General features: G+C 39.2%; 1 protein-coding gene across 2 annotated transcripts in view; it reads left to right on the top strand.

Annotated features, from left to right (window-relative positions):
* Positions 1 to 20,387, top strand: part of prkn (parkin RBR E3 ubiquitin protein ligase) — a gene marked incomplete at its 5' end in the record, with an annotated part of 163,018 nt that overhangs the window by 54,217 nt on the left and 88,414 nt on the right. For both annotated transcript variants that reach the window (NM_001423707.1, NM_001017635.1), the window contains 1 exon segment: positions 15,013 to 15,232. In NM_001423707.1, coding sequence (NP_001410636.1) covers positions 15,013 to 15,232 — 220 coding nt within the window.

Genomic DNA, 20,387 nt, shown 5'->3' with positions numbered 1-20,387 from the left:
CTCTATTTAATTGGATGAACATTTTTTTGTTTTATGCTTTACCCAGAATATAAAAATACACATAAACACATTTAGATCATTTACTGTAATCACTACTATTGGACTGTGAAGAGACTTTCAACCAGCACAACAAAAAATGCTTCTGAAGACAATCACCTACTGCACCTTTAAGACGAAGTGTGTCCAGTCTGTGGTACATTCTCTTTCCGTAAGGAATGTGTAATTGTAAATTTGTTTCGGGACTTGTAAAATTGTTTTGCGTCTTGTTAATTTGTTTTGTCCATGGTAAAATAGTTTTTCCTATGTAATTGTGTCTGATGATTGGTAAAAATGTTTTTCAAAATGTAAATTTGTCTCGAGCTTTGTAAAAGTGTTTCACACTTTATAATGTTGTTTTGCACTTCCCGGCCACCGTAAAAATCTGCTTTAATTCTATGTCAATATTGCCTATAGAAATATTATTCCCAGGAAAAAAAAAAAAACATGACATGACATGTTAAATATGTATTTCCCTCACTGTTAATGGGACCCAAACTGTTGAACTCCCATACATGTATGTTACGCATGTTCAATCTATAGAACCCATGCAGTCGGGGTTTAACCCATATGGGACCCACATATCAATGTTGTTTATTTTCCATCTAATAATTCCTCCAAGATTCTTTGACTACGCAGACAGCATGTTCAACACTTCTCATGTCTGCAGCCTGCTTGTAGTCAGCTCCCTCAAGAGAGCGAGTTCATGTTGTTGTCGACGCTTTGTCTGTGCTAGTTGTTTGTGATTCTTTCACTCCTCCACATCCATTTCTCTGTTACGTGCTGTTTTCTCAACTTTTCTTTTTAGTCTTCCTCTCTCATTCCTTTGTATTCCTCTCTGAATCACTGGCTTGCCACTGTTATTACCTCCATTTTCCAAAGTGCTCATCTCCCCCGTTTTTCTCTCTGTCTCGTCATCCTCCTTTCACACCCTCTACGCTCTCTGAAGGAGCAATACAGATAAACGACTGCGCTCTGAACATTACGACATGCATTCAGCTTCAAGGACTCTTCCAGTCTGAGAGGCGTCCTCGCCCCTTGCCTTCTGCCTCAACGAGGAGACAATCACCATCTTATTTCAGCCTTGCACCATGTGTTTGAAATATACGCAACGCTAGTACGCAAATGTGGTCAAAGCACCGCAAGGACAGGTTTCCCTTGTAAATAATGGTTACAAAGTGAATGTTGGTTCTTGGCACTTAGGTTGGGCTCAGACTACAGGAGTTGCTGTTTGCAACTGTAACATGGTTGTCCACTGAAGCAGGGCTGCACCCGGTCAGTACATGGATGGGAGACCACTCATGGGAAGGCTAGGTTGTAGTGTTAGTGAGGCCAGCAGGGGCTCAATCTGCGGTCTGTGTGGGTCCTAATGCCCCAGTATAGTGAAGGAGACTCTATACTGCTCAGTAAGCGCCTCAGATGAGATGTTAAACCTAGGTCCTGACTGTCTGTGGTCGTTAAAAAATCCAGGATGTTCCAGAATGAGTAAGGGTTTAACCCTGACATCAATTTCCCACTGGCCTCTGTCCATCATGGCCTCCTAACCATTCCCAATCAGCTGGTGTGTGGTGTGCGGTCTGGCGCAATATGGTGAATGAGGAGATTCCCCCCAAAAATGTGTATAGAGTGTCCAGAAAAGTGCTATATAAATGTAAGGAATTATTATTATTATTATTTTTATTTCCTCTACTCGTGCACAAAACTTCTTGCACGCCCCCTCAAATATAAGCCGCTTCAAGAGCGCACAGATCTTCTTGTGCGTTCTCAAATTAACGCTGCTGAAGTGCGATTTAGTGCATTTATTTTACGAGTATGTTTTTTTATCATTTATTACATTTGCTAGCAATATTTATGAATGTCTCTAATAGACCTACAGAGCGATATTAATGGGTCCTGAAGTAAAGTGAAACTATATGTCGTGTTTGCTGGCCTCACGCATCATGCACCTGTCAGTCAGCCAGTCAGCACGTAACCTTAACGGGGTAAACGAATAATGCACAGCACTACTACGGTTACAGAGAATTTCGCACTGTTATAATTCACTCATCTTTTAATGCAATTATTACCCACTATTAAAAAAAAATAAATGTTTTGAATGAGAAGCTGTAATTAGCCGTGGCGGGATGAATTTTGTCTTGGCGCCCCACCATGGAAGAATGAATGTAGCGGAAACCATGAATTCGAGTCCTGATCGGGAGGTAACGTGCGATTCCTACTGAGTCTGAAACTGCATGATCGGACCCGATTTCTGATCACGTGATCAAATCTGGACATCCCTACTTCCGGCTACTCTCGCCGCCTTTGGTGTGAACGCACAGTTATTCTCTCTTCTGGTGAAAAACATTACACAGCAACTATTTGATATTAAATCAAGTATAATTAATAGTTGTTAAAATAACAAAGCCTCCATACATTCATTCGAATAGGTTGTTTTCCTCACATTAATAACAGTCGTGACGTTTTTGTGGGCATTTCTGGCCATATCAACCAAATCTATAAAGACAACACCGAAAACCAGCAGTAACCAGCCTGGAAGTGCAATCTGGTGTCGATCCTCCTTAGTTTTGTGAAATGAAGTGCAGAAGAAGTTGGAACCCCCGGCTCGTATTAGTCACAGTGTCTGAAAGCCCAGCTCTCCACACCATCTGTCTGCATGGAGACGTGTCTCAGCAGAGCCCGGCGCACATTGTCACCGCTCTCCAAAGATGCTTACTCATCTCTCATACAACCAACAGACTGGATTTTAACTGGCTTCTTAGCAGTGAGCTTTTAGAATATACCGATTTGAAAAGGGGGATATTATAATAAATCACATTATATGGTTTTACAATGTACATTTCTCACGGTCATATCCAGTTTTGTCAGACTTGCTAACAAAGGATTTTGCTTAAAATGACAGCTTACCAATGATTTTCTAAACCTGAATTTTTTTTTTACACTGTAGGACACAACAAGTCTTAAGTTTAATTTGCACATTCGTGCATTCAGGCTCAAAGATGGGTTCACTGGTGTCAAATGGTGCAATCAATTTTGTTATGGTTGTGGGTTTGAGTACAAACAAATACTATAAAATACACAAGACATTCATTCATTTTATTGTTGGCTTAGTCCCTTTATTAATCCGGGGTCGCCACAGCGGAATGAACCGCCAACTCTTCCAGCAAGTTTTTACGCAGCGGATGCCCTTCCAGCTGCAACCCATCTCTGGAAAACATCCACACACACATTCTTACACACACTCATACACTACGGACAATTTAGCCAACCCAGTTCACCTGTACCGCATGTCTTTGGACTGTGGGGGAAACCCACGCGAAGGCAGGGAGAACACGCAAACTCCACACAGAAACGCCAACTGAGCAGAGGTTCGACCCAGCGACCTTCTTGCTGTGAGGCGACAGCACTACCTACTGTGCCACTGCCTCGCCTACACAAGACATGTCACTTGTATTAAAGTGTAACGTCTAAATGGCGATTGAAGCCCAGCCTTCTAGTACAGGAGCCAATCAGTGATCGATATAGTCTGACGATTCTCCAGGGAAGGGGCTGGGACCAGACGTGAGTTTCTGCAGATTTTGTGTGATTCGTTTTGAAATGTAACTAAAGAGACAGCTGTTGTTTAATTTAATTGGTGATTCCTAATATAAGGTTTACTCGTAAGCTTGGCGAGCAATTTCGGAGAATTTCAACCCAGGCTCATTCTGAAAACGTAGTCCTGTGGACGTTTCTGGAGACTGGGAGGTACGAATTTTTGCAGTTTACGCGAGAGGCCGCTGTCCGCGCTTTTTCGCATCTCAAATGTCTCTTGCGAGTGTTGTTTGCGCCTGCGCTGTTCTTGCGTAAAGCCACAAGAGGCCGCTGTTGACCGACTGATTGATTGACTGGGCGACAGGCCAATCGACCGACCCACCCTCCTCCTTCCCTACACATAACCAATTTTACAGATTGACCCGCCCACCCGCTTACTTCCCTAAACCCAACCGACGGTTTACAAAAGCCGTCCAGAAAAAGAAAAACCCTCCTATTTTTACCACGTTTTCAGATTTTACCACATACTCACCCTGTTATTAACTTGTTAATTTTATTTTGACACCAGCCTCACAGCTCCGTGAATGTCGGTGCCGTCACCTATTAATAGGTGATCAGTAAATGTAGCTTGTGTGGACGCTACTGCGCTACTTGACTAATAAAATAGCTTTGCTATTGAAAGCGATTTGATTTAAGGCCCGTGCACACGAGACATTTTTTTCTCGCGTTTTCCGTTGACGTTTAACGCCTCGTGATTAAATAAAGGGCGTCAATGTGATTGTGCACACCAACGCGCAAAAAGGCAGGCGCAAAAGCGTCATTAAAAAAAAAAAAGCCTCATGCTCGTTTTATTGTTTTGACGCGCAACGTCAAAACCTCCATCAATCAGATCTGCACTTTTGTTCACGTGCACAGAGCTGCTGAAGTTACCGTAAACAGCACTTGGAGGCGCTCAAGCGCAAAACTGTCAATGCGAGCGCACATTGAAGATATGAACGTGGAGCTGCTTATTGCACTGTGAACAATAATCATTTCTTTATCGCTAGAGCTGGAGCTGCTGCTTGAACCATCTATGCTTGTTCGAGTCACCAGTAAGTTTAACAAGAAGCGTGTGAACGTCCGCTCCTGACACCCGTTTATAACACAGAAGAAATCTGTGTTATAAACGGGTGTCAGAAGCTTATAGTTGTGTAGCGCCATCTAACGTCAAAAGAGTGATTTAGCATACTCGTCTGCTTGACGCCAGTGAAAAGCGCTTGGGTTTGAACACTGAAAAACGTCTTGTAAAACGCTGACGATAAACGCAAACTAAAAACGTCCCGGTGTGTAGGAGCCTTTAGAATGTAGCGACGCTACCGCCACACTACTGAGAAATGTAGTTAAGCTAGTAACGTCACTACTTGTAGCGACGCTACTGCCCAACTCTACTTCTAACTTTAGTCAAAAACTAGTGTTGCCCCCTGACAAACGTGAAATATTGAATATTGATTATATTGCATCAGATGAGGTTAAAACTAGACATTCACAAAGTTTGTGAAGAAAATGAGGTTATTTCTTTGTGCAAAATAACAAAGGAAAGGTTATATCTTTGTTTTTGTTCAAGGGTTTAGTGGAGGTTTCAGCTCGAATGAGTACACAGTGTCGTGTTAAAGTACTGTAAGACCTTGTTTCTTCATTAGGCATTTCAGTGTTCAACATTCTTAAAAGTAAAATATCGTTTAACGTCACACCAGCACTCGTCGAGTTTTGTGGCACATTCATTTTTCTTAAGAATTCCTGTCATAATTCTAAGACAAGCTAATCTGCTAATCATCCACGCTCTATATATTCAGCTCACGGTCTAAGCTAATCCTGTGTCACTGAAATGAAGATGAAATATAGATGAAAATGTTGTGTCCCGATGCCAGCGGCGGCCATAAATGACCTTGAGAAAGTGTCCAGACTCTCTGGGGCTGCTTATGATTCCGCATAAAGACAAATTGATTGTCTCCGCTCTTTCAGCATTGAAATTCAGCCGCTGCGTTGCTTTTTTGAAAGAGCCGAGTCATTGCTAATGCACAGTCTCTCTGTCTTTTAAAGGACTGACTTGTTGATCAGGCTCCCCCAAGAGAATGTTTTGATTGAAAAAAAGGTCACATGTGTTTAAAATGAAGGCACTTTCGGCTCATCAGGAATACAAGCGCCGCTCTGTCCCCAAACGTAACTGGATTTAAAAATGTAAATAATAGAAATGAATAAAAGTTAGCATCAATCGTTCAAATGCACTAGCCGGCCAGATTTTATTCTTAGGTTATTAAACCCCGTTTGCACTAAGCATGATAACGATAAATATAACGAAATAGTGTCCAGAGACGAACAATAGTGATCTATTTATTTTCAGATAAATTTTTAAATCCGTAAATTTAGGGTGCTTTCACACCTACACTTTTGTTTCGGAACGTATCTCGTTTGCCTAGTTAGCGCGGTTCGATTGGCATATGTGAAGAGGGCAATCGCGCTCTGTTCCGCGCCAAAGTAATCGCTCCGAGATCGCTTGAGTGAGGCGGTCTTGGCTCGATTGAAACGAACCCTGGAGCGGTTCGATTGCAGTAAGAAAGCGATCCGATCCGAGTGCGGTTATATCACAGTGTTTTATGGATATGTAATAGGCTTACGGCTATATGAAGAGAGAATTATGAGTAGGGCGGGAAGTTTCGCGAGTCTCCGGATGCCCGCAAACGAGTGATGATCTCCCGGTAATCTCGCATCTCCCTCCGGTCCTCAAATAGGCATCGTCGCGCACCCTTCTCACCCCTCCCTCCCTTCTCCCTCCACCCCTTCTCATCCGTCTCTCCTCAGACACGTCGCGCGCGCTCACCCTGTCAATCACCACCAAACCACCACCTCTCCTGACAGCTGAGCGGGACGCTGCAAAATAAACCCTGACACTCTGACTAATGTGAGGAGAGTTTACTCACACGTGAGTTGTTTTAGCTCTTTTGGTCCGATTAGAAACTTTGCAGTGTGAAAGCGAACCGCTCCAAGAGCAAAGAGCAACAATGTAACAATTGTTATCTCTGTTTCGGAACAACTGAATCGATTCACAGGTGTGAAAGCACCCTTACTGTTTATTTCCGAGAGCTGGGGTGCTGGAATAAAACCGTAAAATGATGACCGTTAAATTACAGAAATATACCAGGGCTTGAAATTGCACCGGTGCTCCTAACTTCAAAAAATTTAGGCGCATCAGCCAAAATTTTGTCGCACCCACCAATTATGAGCACCGTTACTACGTAAGTTTTCTACAATCACTAATCAACACTAATCAAACTAACAAGCAAAAAAAATTATATATATATGCAAGCGTGAGAAAAATATGTCTTAACGAAATCCCGTTATCACAAGAAAATACATTTTTATAACATGAGCGACCAAAGCATACACGGAGCGCTCGCCGGCTCTTCACGCACTGCTTGAATGAATCTGTTAACGGTTTAACTGAGCTGTTCTCACAAGTGCTGTCTGATATTGCACTGATGCTTTTGACATATACTTATTATATGCATACATGTTGATAGCAATACCGGACTTTTTAGGAGTATAGCGATGTTAGTTTACTCAGTGTAAGCCCGTTTGCGATGGTGTACATGGTTTTAAATTGAACATATAGCTGCCCCTTGCACGGCGGACAGCATCTGAAGGATTAAACAGAAGCTCTCGTGCTAGATGTGGCAAACAGTTACCTGAAGACTCCATCCCACAGACTTTTCATCGCGGACCCAATGGAAGTCTTCTACTCTTGGAAAAGTGTAGATGGTGGATTAACATTCAGCACATGATCACTAGTAAGATGTGTCATTATTTGTAACTGTAGATGTCATGGTTTCTAAAACAAAATCTGTCAGTGTTATGTTATCTTCATTCTCATCTTCAGCGCTTTAGTTTTTCGCAGTAGTAGCTCTCTCTGTCATCCGAAGCTAGAAGGCGACTGAGTGATTGACAGCTGATATTAACCAATCATTCGCGTTCAGTGCTAGAGCAGTGGTGGGCCAATAAGAAGAGCGCGAAGGCGGGGCAAGCATTACGAACTTGGATTTGTTTACTGCAGCAAGTTGACATAACAACTGTTTTCCCGAGCACTGCATTTTTGCAGACAAAGAGCTTAGAGATGCATTCTGTGTGAATGTCTCCCGAATCCGCGCATGTGCTGAACATTTTGCAGTAAAAACGAATCGCTCAGAACAATTTTAAGCACTCGCAGAAATGCTCCCAAATATATTTTAAGATGGCATAGATAAAATTTCGGGCACATATTCGACCAAAATTGTCGCAATTTCGAGCCCTGTATACCGTAAAATAACAGATATTAAAATAGAGAAATTTCCCTAAATTTATTATTCATTATTGTACGTATTCTGTAAAATAATGACCGTTATTTAACGTTTTTTAACAGATTTTTTTTTACGGTGTACATCAAACAAACTCTACACAGAAATGTGTGTGTGTGTTTGTGTGTGTTTGTGTGTGTGTGTGTGTGTGTGTGTGTGTGTGTGTGTGTGTGTGTTTGTGTGTGTGTGTTTGTGTGTGTGTGTGTGTGTGTGTGTGTGTGTGTGTGTGTGTGTGTGTGTGTGTGTGTGTGTGTGTGTGTGTGTGTGTGTGTGTTTGGATCAATGCTTTTTTCTAAATGTTACAAGTTCACATGCTGGAAATTGCTTTTTATCTCAGAGTGCATTTGTGGTGTTATTTTTGCCCAAAGCTTTACCCTTTACTCAGAGTACAGGAGTTAGGAAAACTGCCGGCTCCATTAATGTGAATAAGAGGTTATCACGTGTTTATACCTTAAAAAGATTCAAGACGTTCATTTGACTTAAATGATTAAAGGGGACCCATTATGCAAATATCACTTTTATAAGAGGTTTAAACACAGTTGTGTGGCAACAGTGTGAGAATATAACCAACTTCTAATGGTTTAATTTATTTTTTATAATCACACTTGCAGAAACACTTTGATTGACATTCTCTCTTTGTACTTGTCATCAGTTAAGGAAAACCCCGCCCACTAGTGAGCGTCTCTCCCTCATTAGCATAGGACACTAATCTTGTTTTTGAATCTGCCACTATGCTTACACACAGGCATTTGTAGCTCCGCCCTCTTTAGAAAAGAGCACAATCTCATTTAAATTTAAAGTGACAGTCATAGAAATGGCACAATTAGGATCAAAGCCTTAAGGGGGCAGTTTCAAAGAGTTACAAAACATTATTTGTGAGTTATTTTGTGCTTAAACTTCACACACACACACACACACACACACATACACACACACACACACACACACACACACACTAGGGACTTATTTTACATCTTGTGTAACAGGTTCCCTTTAATATTTTTGTCATGCAGATGCAAAGTCAAAACACACTGCTGCGCGACTAAATTGATATTGACCGGAATATTTGATGTCACAGCGGTCTTTCAGGCATCCATCATGTTACTAATGATCAATGCTAATTTCCATTCCTGTCTCGATAGGGATCTGGCATTGTGTTGCTGTGGCCGCTTCTTTTGCCAGCGTGCGGCCCATCTTTGTTGCAGTCTTTATTAGAAGCCTCCTTTATTACAGGAAAGCGTGATGAGGCTTAGATGGTGGTCTGATGCAGAGAGAGAGGGTCTAAATTTTATTTATGCATTCAAATGAACCTTTAGTAAGGGCTGGGTAAAATGGAGAAGATGAGATTCACTTCATCGTTTTGGCCGCCTATGTTGGTTGTTGTAAGATCAAGAAAACGGTTGCAGACAAAAAAGGGGTAAAGAGGTTTTCTCTTGAAAGAACTTTGTTGTCTGATTTGCGTCAAACTTTCTGCTTATTTTCCAGCTTGAAATGATCCTTTGCTCAACAAGGAAAGGGCAGAGGATTTCAGTTTAGTGTGTTATTTATTCAAACATTGAATACAATTAATGCAGTAACATTTGTTTTGTTGGTTTTGTTTTATTTTACATGTTTCTTTTGTCTCGCTTTACTTCATTTGTTTATTTTTTATGTTTTGTTTCAGTTTAATTTTTGTTTCATTCATTTTGTTTCGTTTCATTTTTTAAAAAATGTTTATTTTAGTTTTTTAAATTTAGCTTCGTTTTACTTCATTTGTTTTGTTTAGTTTAGTTTTGTTTGTTCTGTTTTGTTCATTATTTTGTTTAGTTTCATTTAGTTTTTTTGTTTCTTTCGTTATCTTTTGTTTTCATCTGATTGTTTAATTTCATTTAATTTCGTTTAGTTTCACTTCACTTTATTTTTTGTAATGGGGTGAATTTTTTAGTTGTATTAGTTTTTTTTTAGATTAGATTTGTTTTATTACATTACCTTTGTTTTGTTTCTGTTGTTCTATGTTGTTTTGTTTATTTCGTTTAGTTTTTTTAGTTATTTTATTTTGTGGTGTGTTGAATTTTTGTTTTGTTTTAGTATCAAATCATTATTTAGTTTAGTTTTATATTCGTTTTTTTATTTCACTTCATTTGTTTTGTTTCTTTTGTTCCATGCTGTTTCATTCAGTTTTTTTTGTTTGTTTGTTTCTTTTCATTTCCTTTTTTTCCATTTTGTTTTGTATTGTTTCACTTCAGTTCCTTTTTTTTTTTTTTTTTGCAAGTGTGGGAAAATTACACAAAAAAATGTGTGAAATTTTTGCATTAAAAATTGTTTTTGTTTAGTTTTTTGTTTTACTTCATTAGTTTAGTCTGGTGTATTAATTTCCCTTTTCTTGTTTAGTTTCATGTTGTTTCATTTCATATTGTTTCTTTCAATTAGTTTATTTTTGTTTTGTTTCACTTACCTTCATTTATTTGTTTAATTTTTTTTTTTTTTTTTTTTTTGTGGTGTGATGAATTTTTTGTTTTGTTTTTGTTTCAGTTAATTAATTTAGTTTAATTAATTTATTTTATTTTATCTTATTTTTGGTTTAGTTCACCTCTCTTGTTTTGTTTCTTTTATTTCATTTTGTTTTGTTTCTATCATTTTGTTAATCTTGTTTTTGTGGTGTGGTGATTTTTTTGTTTGTTTGTTTTGTTTGTTTCAATTTATTAATTTAGTTTAGTTTTATTGATTTTGTTTCATATTAGTTTTGTTTTGTTTCATTTCACTTCGCTGGTTTTGTTTCTTTTGTTCCATGTTGTTTAATTTTTTGTTTCTTTCAATTTGTTTTTTTGGTTTCATTTTGTTTCCTTTTTTCTTTCATTTTGTTTCATTCACTTCATTTTGTTTTGTTCCAGTTTAGTTCCTTTGTTTCACTTGTCGCAAATGTAGCGAATTAACATTACAATTTATGCATTCAAAACAGTTAGTTTTTTTTTTTTTTTCCAACTTCATTAGTTTTGTTTTATTTATTGTTTCAGCGACATGGTGGCTCAGGGGTTAGCACTGTCGCCTCACAGCAAGAAGGTCGCTGATTCGAGTCCCGGCTCGGTCAGTTGGCATTTCTGTGTGGAGTTTGCATGTTCTCCCTGTCTTGGCGTTTGTGTTCGCCGGGTGCTCCGGTTTCCCCTACAGTCCAAACACATGCGCTATAGGTGAATTGAATAAACTAAATTGGCTGTATGAGTGTGTGTGAGTGTGTATGGGTGTTTCCCAGTACTAAATTGCAGTTGGAAAGGCATCCGCTTTGTAAAACATATGCTGGATAAGCAACCCCTAATAAATAAGGGACTAAGCCGAAGGAAAAATGAATTCATTTATTTATTGTTTCATTCATTCATTATCTTTTTTGATTGAATTTGTATTTATTTTAAAAACAATAATGTTACACTTACAAATGGCATGTTGACAGATTACAGTTATTGATTTTTATTTGTTTGTTTGTTTTTGGATGAACATATTCTTCATGAATATAAAGGTGTAACAAAATGATCAAGTATTGTTTTTTTTTTTTTTTTTTGTTTTTTTTCAGCAATTCACAGACTTTCATTTCCAGAAAGACAACGAGCGGACTAAATTTCCAAACATCAAGCAAATGCTTATGGGAATTGTACAGTATTAAAGCTCTTCTCATACAGTATGATATCTTTGTCATTTTTCTGCCGTCTCCACACAATGCTGGTGTTACCTTTTATCTTTCCTTCGTTCACCGCATGATACAAGCTTTTTGTCAGCATCGCACAATGATTGGCATGTTTATTCTCTATACCTGTTTTGTTTTTGTCTCTCCAACACTGCAGTCCCGGTGGTCTGCTGTGTGTGTGTGTGTGTGTGTCAGCTTGATTACTTGCATTTGTGAAGGCACTTACGAAAGCAAAGTTTGATCCTTTCTTTCCTCATGCCTGAGACAGAAATGAAAGACAACAGGATGAAAAGATCCTCTCATAATGCGCTTTTGAAACTCCGGCACCATAGAATTACCAGTCATATCACTGTTACTATGTATGGTCTCAGGAAAAATATAAATAAATACAATTCTCCACACTTCTTATTCTGACATGGAGTAACTACCAAATTACACTCCGTTTTCATGTTAATAATCATCATAAATTATTCAATGGTTATCAGATGAGTGGTAATTAATCTCCTTTGATCTATATCATTAATCTGTGCTGTAGTTAATCTACTTCGAGCTAAGGTTGAGTTGAAAATAAGGATTTCTAGATTGAAAATGATTCCCATTTTGATGAAACTGTATCATGATCTTTCAGTTTAAGCTGTTTTTGTGCTAGTCTTTTGAAGTCGTAGCATTAAATAAATAGCGTGTTGATCATATCTTCATTTTACTACTAGTTATAGCACAGACTATTCCTGAATATACATCAGTAGTTCAAGTTCAAACACTTTATTTGTTCTAGATGAGCAATCCATGGTACATACAAGCTTGCATAAGCATACGTACAACCCCAAATCAGAAAAAGTTGGGACAATATAGTGAACACATATAAAAGAAGGTATTGATTTCCAAATTGACTTGTATTTCATTGCAGACAATACAACAAACCTTATTTAATGTGTTACTTGTCACTTTTATTGTTTGTTATTCTTCCAATATAAACACATATTCCAGTTTTGGTTCATGCAACACATTGCAACAAAGAAAAGTTGTAACAGTAAAGCATTTCCCACTTTGTAATGTCGCCATTCCTTTTCACAGCACTTAAAAGAAGTTTAGGGACTGAAGACACCAAGGGATGAAGTGTTTCAGGTGTAATTTTGTCCTTTTCTTCCTCTACATTTACACATGCATACAAACACACATATACTGTGCACATGTAGAAGATACTGTATGTATGAAAATCTATCTTGTAATTTTGCAGTCAGTGTTTAAACCAAGGACAGTTGTGAGTAAAATTGCATGCCATCAGTGTCACATGATGTTGTGTTACTTTAGGAAAGCCATGAATGGATGTATGACTCTGTACTTATAAAAAAAAAAGGTTCTATTAGAACTAATAAGTTAGATTAAATAATTAATCTAAAAGATTAGATAGATAGATGGATGGATGTGGATGGTTAAATGGACGGACGGACGGATAGATGGATGGATGGATGGATGGATGGATGGATGGATGGATGGATGGATGGATGGATGGATGGATGGATGGACGGATGGATGGAGAGATGGACGGACGGACGGATGGATGGACAGATGGATGGATAGATGGACAGATGGATGGATGGAATGATGGATGGACTGACAGATGGATGGATGGATGGATTGACAGAGGAATGGATGGATGGATGGATAAATGGATGGATAGATAGATGGATACTTAGATATATGGATAGATAGATAGATAGATAGATAGATAGATAGATAGATAGATAGATAGATAGATAGATAGATAGATAGATAGATAGATAGATAGATAGATAGATAGTTTCAAATTATTTTAAAATAAACAACTAATTAAAAATAAATACAACAGCAGAAAAGGTTAGCTTTGCATTTATGTAATGTTTGGTTAGGATAAGAGAATATTCAATATTCTCAACACCTGGAATCTGAGGGTTCAAAATAATCAAAATAAAAAATAAAAGTAAATAAAAAAGTGAAAAAGTAAATGAAGTAAACTGAGATGACCACATTTGGTAAATTTGTAAAAAAAAATAAAAAAATAAAAAAAATATATTGATTTTGAGAAATCACCTTTAAAGTTGTTCAAATTAAGTTTTTTAGCGATGCGTATTAGAAATAAAAAAATAAATAAATCTGTTTTTATTTTTTTTATTTTATTTATTTTTTATTTTTTTTTTTACAAATTTACCAAATGTGGTCATCTCAGTTTACTTTATTTACTTTTTCACTTTTTTATTTACTTCTTAATGTCATAATAATTTCTGGCATAAAACAAAAAGCGACAATAAACAATCACAATGTTTTTCATTTTAGTTTTAGTTAAATAGTTATTTAATTATTAAATTGACGAGGATGATCAATATTCGACAGCAGTGGTCCCCAACCTTTTCCTCACCGCGGACCGGTCAATGCTTGACAGTTTTACTGCGGACCGGTGGTTTGTAGGTTGCTAAGCGACCAGTGGCCGATGGTTCGTAGTTTACTAGGTGAACATCAGTTGTTTTCTCAGAAGACGAAAAACTGACAAAACATTGCTGTCAGAAAATTACAAAGCACTGCAGTGTTTGGGTGTTCTGTGTTTGTCTCAGATAATTACTTGTCCGAAATGTGTATATTCCATGCAAGCTGAAGCTGGTTGGTCAGTTCTTGTCACATGACTTGCGATGCAATTCCAGGGTGTTGTAAGCCGCGCTCCTCCATTGGAAATAATGAACTTGCATGAACACTAGAAAAGACGCGACATGCGAATGGCCCCTAAAAAGGCCAGCATCATCCACGATCCCCAGCAGTTGATCTTCTTGCACAGCCTTGATGAATGTTCCTGATTTGTTGACAAATGGGTTGCGGATCTATTCTTTAGCAGTTTGTGGGTCCTTCACTTCACTTTTCCCCTTAGCAAAGAAACTTTCCGAAAACTTTAGAAACTTTAAAAGATTTAACCGAGAGAATATGGTCATTTTTTTTAAATAAAAGATTTTTCAAAATAAAAGACTTTTCAGTCATAGATAATAAATTAACAGAAATAATTAATGATTTCTTATGCGGCCCGGTACCAATTGATCCACAGACTGGAATCGGTTGACTGGTACCTGTTTGAGGACCACTGGTCCAGAGGCTTAGTTAGAGAATCATTAATGCTAAAAGTAAACATCCACTGTTTCTGAAATACTGCACTGTATCTACATCAATATTGAATCCAATTTAATTAGCCTGGCAACTGAATTAAATCAGAAGCTTAAGAATCAATCGTGACGAAAATGGATAGAAATTGAGTTCTAGAACAACAGTTTCCAAAGCATAAATAAGAAATGGTGGTGTAAAGTGTGTTACAGATAAAAAAAAAAAAGAACCAAAATGCCAAATCTCTGAGGTGTATTGCTATTAAACATGAATGAGGCTGTATCTGCTCGTCCTGTTGTGTGACAGGGCTGTGATCTCCCGGAGCAGAGCACGGTTCATGTGGTCCTGCCCCCGTCCACCTCTGCCCACCGCTCAGAGCTCATCCAGCAGCGCAGACTGGGCAGCGGGATGGAGAGCCTGACCCGACTCGACCTCAGCAGCTCCCGTCAGACTACCGCATCCGAAGGCCTGGCCGTCATCCTGGAGACTGAAGCATCCAGACGAGAGGACACCGCTGGACACACAGGTGTTTATTTTTCAGTCAGCATTAATAAACTGTTCACAGCTTAATCTATCATGTAAGTGAATTAAATATAATTAATTAATAGTGATTAAACACATGTACAGTTTACATATTACTGATTTCACCCCTACTCCTTTGTTTGTGATGGTTTGCTTTAGTTGGAACGATACCCGAGTCATTTTGTTGCTTGACTGATTTTCTGAAAAGTATGATAGTGCATACCTGTTTTGAATTATTTTTGTTCCACATGTAAAAAATAGCATTCATTTTGGTGTGAACAGAACAGTTTTTTTCACGCAAATTATCATTCTTAGGCAGTATTACCATTTTGCCTGATATTTTATAGGTTTAAAGAAGGGGATTGTCCTAGGAAGTTTGGGAACCACTAATGTAGGCAATTCTAATGCTGTGTTCACACCAGACGCGTAACGCGCGGATAAATCGCGCTATTCGTGCGTAAATTGCCGCGTGAACATTTGAGGTTACTCGCTTCATCCGCGTGTCAAACCCCGCTTCATTCGCGTGTCAAATCCGCTTCATTCGCGTGTCAAATTCACTTCAGAACAGACGCGGATTCCCGTGATGGGCAGGGCTTCCGTCTGCCCTGTGTCTCTAGCTTCGTTGCTAAATGGCTAACATGGATTTTATGAAGAAAATAACAGTGTTTATGTGCTTTATGAAGGCTGAAAAACAGCGCAGATACGTTTAGGACTCTGTGAGCTCATAAACTCCTCCAGAAACTGAACCTGGATGACGGAGGCTTTCAGCGGTGCTTCTGACTGAGCCAAGCCCAGTTTGATGATGTGTTTCCGGTGTCGGCTGGAAGATTTCCCCCGGGACACCATCAACAGGTTCTACGTCACAATCACGCCCCCACAAGAGCAAGCTTCTGATTGGTTAATGCGGCGTGAATGTCCGCTGAAGTTTAGGTTTTCGAACTCCCGTGATTTGCGCAAAACTCGCGCCGTTCGCACCGCACAATTCACGCAATTTGCGTCATTCGCACCGCGCCATTCACGTGTATCGCGCCGCAGGATGTCTATTCGCGCATATGCATTGACTTAACATGTAAATCACTCGCACTTGACGCGCGTTCCGCATCTGGTGTGAACGCAGCATTATATTTTCCACTTAAATCTTTATCTTGTTTAGTCAATTCACAAAATTCGCACAAAGTATTATTCAAAGGCATTTATTATTTAAATGCAGGCTTGACCAAGAAAGTTTGGAAACCACTGATGTATTCCAGTATAATCTTTTACATTTCAATCCTTAAACTTTTCCTATTTAGATATATTTCTGAGCTGCTGCGCATCCCTGTGTGTGTAATAAGCAACGTGTATGCATATTTTAAACCTGCCTACCACTAACACAGTCTTTAATTAACGCTATTTAAATGATAACAGATAACAGAACAACAAATTGTCGTCTCCATTTTTATTCCTTTCACACTCGTCATGTCCCGATCACCAGAGATCTTAACTCCATAGATCGCTGGAATACATGCACAATCACTAAAGGACTACAAAACTGCCATTTCATAGACTACAACTCCATACATGCACTCCACTCACACACCTGTTCCTTATCTTGACTGATTGCACACACACCACCGAAGGATTGTCAGGGACTGAATACACACTATTTAAGCAGCTCTGGCGGCGGCGGCAGCTCTGGCAGCTCTCTGATGAAGTCAAGTATAATCTTTTTCATTTCAATCCTTAAACTTTTCGTATTTAGAGATATTTCTGAGCTGCTGCGCATCCCTGTGTGTGTAATAGGCAACGTGTATGCATATTTTAAACCTGCCTGCCACTAACACAGTCTTTAATTAACGCTATTTAAATGATAACAGATAATAGAACAACACATTTTCATCTCCATTTTTATTCGTTTAACACTCGCAGTCAGTCAGATTCTGACTGTAGCTGTTTACTAATGCCAGCATAACAGGGTGAGTTACATTTGAAGAACTTTAGCTTCAAAATGCCCACTTGAAAACATGTGTATTAATAAGTAGATGACAGAAACGGTAAATGTAAAGTTTGGGAAATCACCATTGAGCTATCAAATATGGAGAAGGGAGCATTTCACAGCCATGCAAATATCCAGACCTCAGTTTTAATTTAATTGTTTGTCAATATCTGAAGTAAATTACCCAATGTTGTTCTTATAGTGGCTATTAAAGTCATGCATAGTGATATTCAAGCTGAAACTCTTTTACTATTGCTATTATTCATTCTTTCATTTTCCTTCAGCACAGCCCCCTTATTTATCAGGGGTCACCACGACGAAATGAACCGCCAACTATTCCAGCGAATGGAAGTACTGGGAAACACTCATACACTCTCACATTCACACACAATTTAGCTTATTCAATTTCCCTATAGCGCATGTGTTTGACTGTGGGGGAAACCGGATGAAACCCACGCCAACACGGGGAGAACATGCAAACTCCACACAGAAATGCCAACTGATCCAGCCTGGACTCGAACCAGCAACCTTCTTGCTGTGAGGCGACAGTGTTACCCACCGAGCCACCGTGTCACCTCCATATTACTTTAATGTTAGATAGATGGATGGACGGATGGATGGATGATGGACGGACGGACGGATGGATGAATGGATAGATGGACGTACGGACGGACGTACGGACAGACGGATGGATGGATGGACGGATGGATGGATGGATGGATGGATGGATGGATGGATGGACGGACGGATGGATGGATAGACAGACGGATGGATGGATGGATGGATAGACAGACGGATGGATGGATGGATGGATGGATGGATGGATGAAAGACGGACGGACGGACGGATGAATGGATAGATGGACGGACAGACGGACGGATGGATGGATGGATGTATAGACAGACGGACAGATGGATGGATGGACAGCTAGATTGATGGATTGACAGAGGGATGGATGGATGGATGTATGGATGCTTAGATATATGGATGGATGGATGGATAGACGGACAGATGGATGGATGGATGCTTAGTTGGATGGATTGACAGATGGACAATTTAGCTTATTCAATTTCCCTATACCGCATCTGTTTGACTGTGGGGGAAACCAGATGAAACCCACACCAACACAGGGAGAACATGCAAACTCCACACAGAAATGCCAACTGATCCAGCCTGGACTCGAACCAGCAACCTTCTTGCTGTGAGGCGACAGTGTTACCCACCGAGCCACCGTGTCACCTCCATATTACTTTAATGTTAGATTAATAGGTGTATGGAAACATAGCTTATGACTAATTTGACATGGCCATGAGTTGTGCAGTCTTAAAGCAACTGACTCACTCCCTATACCATCCTTTTAGTCCCGGCAAACTAGCATTGCTTTATAAGTACTGTATATGCTTTCATTTACGCTAGTTTGTGCACCGCTGAGGCTTTTGTGACCTCCTTTTCAGCAGTAATACGCCGCTCTCCGGGAGAGCGTTTGAACGTTTTTGTAAGCGCTCAGGTTTGGTGAAGTGGATGCTGTCACTTGCCACAATGGCGGCGCTTTTACAAGCTGTCCTCTGCCCGCCCTTCCCTTTTCAAGCTCAGTCTGGCTAGCGGCCCACTCGGCTACTTAGTCCAATCACGCCACCTCTTTTATCCGGCCCTTCTCCCTGTAAAAGCATTAGCATAATGGAGGAATCCTGCAGAAATCATAAATAATAGGGTGCCTGTCTTATAAAACCCACTCCGCTCGATTTATTGTCAGCCGTGTCAAGGTATCTTGTACCTCCTCAGCGCCCCATGCTTTTACCTCTAATGAGAACGCTGCTCCAGGTGTGCGTGCGCGTGTGTGTGCATGACTGATTTGAACTGGAATGGGACAGACTGATAGGACAAGTCCTCTGTAAACTAAATCATGCGCCAGGAATATGTCTGGATCTTTCTCTTTCTGGCTAATTGGATTGCGAGCTCTTTGTCCTGGGACTGCGGCGACGTGTTGGAGCTTTTCTGTGCTTTGTTTTTATCCTCCACTCAGTGCTCTAACTAACCCACTTACCTGTGCGTTACGCTCAAAACCGACACGGCTGTAAACTTAAAGAGGACAAGAAGCGAGGGAACAAAAGGTAAACAGAGGCTTGCTAAAATTCGAGTCGACAGAGTTGCTCGGCGCACATCCCATTTATTTAAACACCAAACAGAATAAATATATATATATATATGTTTGTTTTTCTTTTTACCTCTCACTTTTTGGTTCATCAATCAGTTCTATTGTGTTTTTCTTAAAAATATAGACGGGAAAAAGGACATTTTAAATATACAGTATGACTTATTTCAGGAATGCTCTATTCATTGTCTATAAGCTGGAATGATATAGCACAAATGTAAAATATACAGTAAACAGAACAAACTATTAAAGGGCACCTATGATGCAAAATCAACTTTTGGAAGCTGTATGAGCAGAATTGTGTGTACACATTACCTGACAAACGTCTTGTCGTCGATCTCAGTTGTAAAAGCAAAGCATACACTGCAAAAAATGCTTTTCTTGCTTAGATTTTTTTTGTCTTGTTTCTAGTCTAAATATCTAAAAATTTCTTATATCAAGAAGCATTTTCTAGACAAGCAAAACATATTGTCTTGTTTTGAGAAATAATTTGCCAATATTAAGTGAGTTTTTCCTTAAAACGAGCAAAATAATCTGTCAATGGGGTAAGCAAATTAATCTTGTTTTTTCTTTTGATGTAAGATTATTTTGCTTACCCCATTGGCAGATTTTTTTACTTGTTTTAAGGAAAAACTCACTTAATATTTTCATATTTCTGAAAACAAGACAATATGTTTTTCTTGTCTAGAAAATTCTTCTTAATTTAGGAGTTTTTAGATGTTTGGACTGGAAACAAGACAAAAAATCTAAGCAAGAAAAGCATTTTTTGCAGTGTAATAACTTGACTTCTAGTTAATCATTTGGAAAAGTGGCAGAAGGTCGATTATTGTGATGAATCATCTGTTGAACTGCATCTCAATCATCACCAATACTGCAGAAGACCTACTGGAACCCAAATGGACTGAAGATTCTCACAGAAATCAGTCAAGTTTGGTGAAGGAAACAATCATGGTTTGGGGTTACATTCAGTATGGGGGCGTGTGAGAGATCTGCAGAGTGGATGATCAACATCAACAGCCTGAGATATCAAGA

Source organism: Danio rerio, chromosome 13 (assembly GCF_049306965.1).
Source record: "Danio rerio strain Tuebingen ecotype United States chromosome 13, GRCz12tu, whole genome shotgun sequence".
Classification (NCBI taxonomy): domain Eukaryota; kingdom Metazoa; phylum Chordata; class Actinopteri; order Cypriniformes; family Danionidae; genus Danio; species Danio rerio.
Note: the sequence above shows the minus strand (reverse complement) of the source record. Positions and strands in the feature narration are given on the sequence as shown.